General features: G+C 43.6%; 1 protein-coding gene across 1 annotated transcript in view; it reads left to right on the top strand.

Moving 5' to 3' along the window:
• Window positions 1-3,225: 3,225 nt before the first annotated feature.
• The window catches only part of CPA6 (carboxypeptidase A6), a gene marked incomplete at both ends in the record, with an annotated part of 82,600 nt that continues 79,183 nt past the window's right edge, over window positions 3,226-6,642 (top strand). The window contains one exon of the mRNA XM_084281677.1: window positions 3,226-3,326. Within this exon, the coding sequence (XP_084137803.1) occupies window positions 3,226-3,326 (101 nt within the window). The remainder of the gene's footprint in view (window positions 3,327-6,642) is intronic.

Below are 6,642 nucleotides of genomic sequence, written 5' to 3'. Positions count from 1 at the left end.
AGCCTGTCCCTGATGGTACAAAGCTCAGCACAACCTGAATAACCGGCCCCAGGAGTAGATAAATCCACAGGCTATCAGCTCTCTGTTGCTACAGTAACACTCCTGACTACCCGAAGTTAAAGTTAACTCAACCATGGCTTTCACGCATGGATTATATTGCTTTCATGTTCTTTTAGACCCGTACCTAATCTAGCTCAGCATCAGAAGAGCCACTCTCACTATCCTTCAGCCCTCAAGGTCTCTGCGTGAGTTAAAGGAAATGGAGGCTAGGTCTTTAAAAGGACATTGCACCCAATCAACCTCAATTTTTTAACTGGTTGTAGCAGTGCAAAACCCAGCATGAACACACTTATTCCAATTTAGTATTAATCAGTGTGATTTAAACTAGAACAATATATGCCTTGTTTAAACTCCTGTTTCTGTTTCATTATAGTTCTAACAAACATGCAGCAAGGATCATTTATTTATTCAGGCTATTGCAACCTTCTCACAAAGATGAGACTTGGGACAGCACAAAGGTATAAAACATGCTTATAAGAAACTATTTCCCTTTTTCAGTTCTTCTGTGCAATTACAGGCTTCTCAATAAACAGCATGTTCTCAAGTTCGGGTACCACATGTGGGCTGCCTGCCCACCTACTTTATATGAAGCTTTTCTTGTTTTCATGTCATGTAGAATTGCCTCTGTTTCAATAGCCCGTGCTCCCTGTAAAGTGTGGGATGCTGTGCTAAATCCCACATCTTGATTCATTAAGAGGGAAATCATATCCCAGACTTTCTCCTGCTCCTTCACAGGCTCTCATCACCTTCAAGTCAAAGCTGCACACCAGAACCCTGGTGTTGGCAATTCCTCTTTTCAGCTCCAAGAAATGGAGGAAAAGAAATCCTTATTTACTTCCTCCAAAATTCTTTGCTTAACTGGGTGCAAGTTTTATAGCCCCATCTTGTCAGGCATGTTAGCACATGCATAACTTCCAGGCTCGACTAGAGTGTTTAAATCCTTTGCTAGTTGCCAGTATTACAAAGTTCCAGCTCTCCCTCCAGCCTGCCCAGCTACCCATTATGATTTAAAGTGATGGACCAGAGGGAGACCAAGGGACCTGTATAACCCCTCACTATCCCTATCTCTATTAAAGCTCTTTCTGATATTTGGGGCTATTTGTCTCTCCAGCTTCTGCACCATTCTGAAGGTGTAATTTTAAATTTATTTTAAACAGGCAAAAGTAGTACCTGTTAAAAAAAAACAGATACTCTTTATGAGCGCTTATCCCAGATGTTGTTATTTATCTTTACTAATTGGTTTTGGTGCTTGACCTTCTCTATGTTCTCGCGTTTTAGTTTTGAGGAATGTTACAGGAAGGCAAGATGTAAGATTGAAGGACAGACCAACAGAAGTCTACAGTAAAATTCTCCTTAACTCTGATTAAGACGGGATTTAATCTTAAAAGCAAAAATTTTAGAATAGGCAAACTGTTTTGAAAACAGAAGCTGATAGGGAATTTTTTTTTAGATGAAATGGACCCAAGTCTTCAGACTGAAAGCCAAACTGTATTTTGCAACCATTTTAATAAATCAGCGTATTACCTGATGTGCTTTAGGTGTAGGAAGGATAGATAGTAAGAAAAGTAAGCAAGAAAAGCACATGAAATAAAGTCTTGCTTTTTGCTTCAAGATCATACTCATGCCCTCCAAAAGTCACTTAGACGCAAATTCATGACAGCTGAAGTCACCTCTGAGCAAACAGTAGAGCTTATATATTAAATATGTAACCATAAAGTTAGAACTGCATTTACTACAAGAGTGAAGATTTGCAGAAAATGTTTGTTATTGTTGTTGTTGTTTGTTTGTTTTTGTTTTGTTTGTTTGTTTTCCCTTTAGGAAATTGAAAGTGTTTTTGACAACAGATGCACAACACCCCATGTTGAACACACATCTGTGTACAAGCACACACGTACAAATTAACATCTGTGTAACTCCACCAAAAGCAAATTTGAGATTTTAAGCAGGATATATTCTGGGATTTTGAGAGAGAAAACACCAGTAACCAAGCAGAAGGGAATAATCATGCCCTGGACCAGGTATTTTCCATCTCCAGACTCTATCGCGCAGCCAGTGTCAGATTTGGTGCCAGCATGGAAAGAGACAAAGGAAAGGTTCATTCACCTTTCAGCAGCAGAACATGAAGTGTGTGTGGTTTAATACAGAGCTTTTCAAAAAGCTCCCTGTGTCTCTGAAACATTAACAGGGATTTACAGTAGTTCTCACACATGTTCAAATATCAGCTGGTTTCATTTGTCCACAGCCCACTCTCCTCTTTCCTCTCAGAGAAGCTGAAGACCATTTGATTTTGAAGCACAAAGTCAACTTATAAGTATCAAAGGAGCTATCAATTTATTCATTTTGGCATTTCACTTTTACCTATTTTATATTTTAATAAGTGACCTGCCTGATTCCTATAAACTACAGCTACTTGCAGGAAAACTCTCCCCATTTTACTTGCCGATCCCAGTGTCCCAGTGACCTATCTTCATGGGAGCTTTTCACCCCTCAGCAGCTTGGAAAAGAAAGTGCAAAAGCGGAGTTTAAAAGAAAGAAGGAGAGAAATAGTGTAAGAAAGAGAAAGAGAGAGAGAGAGAGAAAGAAAGAAAGAAAGAAGGAAAGAAGGAAAGAAGGAAAGAAGGAAAGAAGGAAAGAAAAGTTTGTATCATCTTAGGGCAGTCCCTCTTCCCCTTCACACTCCAGGCCCAAGGCTCTTGGCAGCGCACACAAATCCCACCTTTTCCCTCCGCGGGTCCCGACGGACCCTCTCCAGCACCCCACGTTTAGGCTCTCTCTGCCCCCTTACCACACTCAGCCCTTTGCCCGGCGGCCAAACTCACCCCCGCACACTCACCTACCCCCCTCCGCCTCCCGAGGGGGCTGTGGCGAGGCACCTGCAGCGGCGGCACCCCCAGACCGAGGGAGGGGACTCCCAGACCGAGGAGAGGACACCCCCAGGCCGAGGGGAGGACACCCCCAGCCCAGCCCTCCCGGAGCCGTCCTCCCCCCTCTCCCCGCTGCCTTCTCCACCCCGCGCCCCCCGCTCCGCTCCTCCCCGGCCCCCGCCTCCGCTCCGCTCCGCGCCGGCTTTGTGTGCGCGGTGGCCGCCACCCGGGCAAGGTCCCGGGTCGCATGTCCCGGTCCCGGTCCTGCTCCCGGTCCTGGTCCCACTCCCGGCCCCTCATCATGCCGCCCCGCCGGCTCCCCGCCGCCCTCCTGCCCCTCCTTTGTCTGCTCTGCCTCCAGGCTGCGCTGCCGCTCCGCGCCCACCGCGGCCGCTACGCCGGGTAAGTGCCCCCGCAGCCCCCGCCGAGGGCCAGGACGGGCTCGGGCTCCAGGATTCAATATTCCCTCCTGCAGCCGCCTCCCAGCGGCGTGCTCCGGAGCCAGAGCGCTGGGAAGGATGCTTGCGCTGAAGAGAGGCGAGGGAAAAAGTTTTGGTGCCCTGCTAGGAGCTGCCACCGCGTAGGGGAAGGGGGGGAAATAAGTGTAGGGGGTTCACTGTGGAATGAATGAAGGTTTGGGTTTTCCTTTTGTGGAACGTGGCTTAATGCAACTTGAAACTGTTTTATTTTTTATTTTTCCTTTAAATCTGTGTGTGGTTACAATGCATAAAAAGCCCAGGCAGGAAGAGAACCTGATTAACCTGGCTGTAAGTGAGTGAAGGGTTCCATGTGTATTTCAAACGAGACTTTTTTCTTCATTTAAAGTCCAAGTCTGTGTTAGAAGGATTGAAAAGTAGTAGACTAGAAAGTCGTCGTAAACTGTAAACTGTGATATCGCTGCTAGGCTTAGTCGCCAATCTGTGTCTGCCTGAACTAGAGAGTTTCTTTTTAACAAGTATTTAATGAAATTGTGTCTGCAAGAGGTTAATGATGAAGATGAAAATAAAGACAGCCAAACATAGGACTACTACCAACCAATGGCATCTTTCAACATACGACATAAAATTGATTCAAACTAACCAGCGAATTCCTCAGGACAAGCACGCATCACTGTGGAAGTAGGAGCTGTATAATCCTTTTTATTTTGTTAAAGTAACCAAACCAGGCATATAAATTACACTACTAAAATGAAGGTGTTTTTTTTTTTTTAAAAAAAAAAAATCTATTTATTTTTATTTTAAAAAAAAAAATCTATCTATTTTTTTTAAAAAAAAAAAAAAAAAAAAGGTAATGTGATAGGAAGCTATTCACCTTGGGTCACTATTACTGATAGGAAGTAGTAAAACAATTGACAGCTGTTTCATCATCTCTGTTTGGTTCCTCGAGTCCCAGTAGCTATCTCACTGCGAAACCAAACCAGGCACCAGTCAGGAGCCTGCCTGGAGGCAATGGGAAGGCACAGGACAGAAAACCAAACTCCTCTTTAAATCCAGGGTTCTGTCATAAGTCCTGTGCAACAACACCATTCTACCTGAAACCCAATGTGCAGTCATGGTCTCTGTAAGACATGATTTTTTTTATCTTCAGGATTGTACTCAATTTGTTTGCAGATGACATTGAGATGAAAAACAAGTTCCCAGTGCCGGATCATAACTTTTTCTCAATATTAGTTACACACCTTATCTGTTGCTGGATGCCTGAGATGTCAGAACATGCATTTTAATATCCTCTAGGTTTAAATAAGATTGTCTATCTATAGTTCTGTCAATTAAAACAGGAAAAAAAAATGCCTGCAGGTTCAAGTATTGTACCTCTGCTAATTCATGTGGTTCACCGATTTTTCAATTCAATTCTTGAATGTTAATTTATTTATTTTTTAGTCTTTTTCTTTTTTGAGTATTTGATGTGTCCTGGGTGGCATGTGAAAACCCACAAAAATTCTTCCCTGTTGATCCTTGCCCTAGAAGCTTCTGCAGAGTGTCTAGCCCAGAAAAAAGTGAGACTTCTTGTCAACTTCCAGAATCTGGGCAACACAACAAAAACTCAGAAAAAAAGACTAGCATTCATTACAAAAACTCTTGGTCAATAGGCAATTGTAGCATGGGGGTGAGATACATTTACAAGTCTTGCTGAAAATGTGGTCCCATTTGTAGCACAGACCAGAATGTGTAACATGTGTGCAACACAAACTTGAAAAACAACCTGATATTTTTCCCACTCTGCTAATTTTTTTCCATTACTACCATCCTGGCATTATTTGTGCCAATAAAAGATGAAGAAAAATCAGCTTGTAACAGGTTGAGGGTTTCTTTAGAACTACAAATATTTCTTGTCCTTTCGAAGCTTCTGCCACCAGCTCAAGGTCCTGGGCAGAATCATTTAATTTCCTCCGCGTGTTCAACTGATTGGGAACAGTTGAGCTGGTGTTGCCTTCACTACTGAGCCTGGTCATCACCCAGAGGAAAAATTATTTGGTAGGTCCTTTTGGAGGAGGGCAGTCAGGAGGTGAATATAGTTTTCTAATGTTCAGCATTAAAAGGCGTGTCCCAACTATTTGAATTCTTTCTGGGCTAAGAATTTTGTGTCAGTCCTGGTCACCTCTGTTGTGTCAGAAGCTGTACCATGTAAGGGGAAGGCATAAATATAATTAGGGCAAAGGGATGAAAGGAAAAAAAAAAAAAAAAAAAAAAGCAACAGAATGCATTTCTCATAAATTTAGACCAGCACTAGGAGGCACAGAACAATTGCAGTTCTTTAGCTAAGGACTCTGACCTAATATGATTAATTGGTATCCCACATGTTTCTCCAAACTAACTCCTCCAAACTCTGTTGAGAGCAGGTGGGGTATGCCACAGGGACACATCTTTAAGCAAATAGCTTCCAGATACCTTTGGGAAGTCAACAAATAGTTTGGAAGTCTCAGCAAAGAGCAGCAAATAAGGCAGCACCTCTCATGCCCACTGAGTTCTTGCAGTCTCAGGCACGGATGTATTTGCCTTCTGCTGCCTCACACAACAAGCAAGAGTCCAACCTGCCCCTATGCTCTTGTGGCTGCAGGAACTCAAGGAGGAGCTTAAGGAGCTTGGAGCTGCCACCCTCCCCTCTCAAAGACCCTGAAAATCAGCTACCTCACATCAAACTCAGTACTATATTCCCCTACCCACAGTTTTTCTGCTCCCATTTGCATGCTCATTCCAAAGGTTCCAGTGGAGATAGGCGAGGTGGGGACACATCAGGGTTTGGAGAGTTGCTATGGTGCATTCATGAGGATTTTCCAGGAGGCCATTACCAGAGGTTCATACAGGGGCAACAAGGATGACCAAATGGATGGAAAAGTTTAAGTGCCAGAAATAATTGAGTAAGCTAGGATACTTTTGTTTCCAGTAGAAGCAATTTAGGCAATGACAAATATCTACAAGCTTTGAGGCACAGGGGGGTGGTGGATAGAGATCAGTTTCCTCCCACAGGAACTCCTGTTTCCTCCCACAGGAACTGGGAGGCGTAAGATGAATCCAGTATGACCTAGGTTGAAAAGAAGTTTCTTCACCCCACTGGTGTGAGACCTGTGGAACTCTGCTGAAGGATGTGAAAGGTTTACCAGTGTCTAAGGGGGCTTGACAGATCCATGGAAGGGAAATCCTCTGAGAGTTACTAGCTATACCTTTGAAATGACATCCAGCCCAGGAAATCACTGAGGTGAAAGTAAGTGTACAGTGGA

The sequence above is a fragment of the Netta rufina genome (assembly GCF_964035555.1).
Source record: "Netta rufina genome assembly, chromosome: 2".
NCBI lineage: Eukaryota > Metazoa > Chordata > Aves > Anseriformes > Anatidae > Netta > Netta rufina.
The sequence above is the reverse complement of the archived record's forward strand: the minus strand, read 5'-3'. Positions and strand labels throughout refer to the sequence as shown.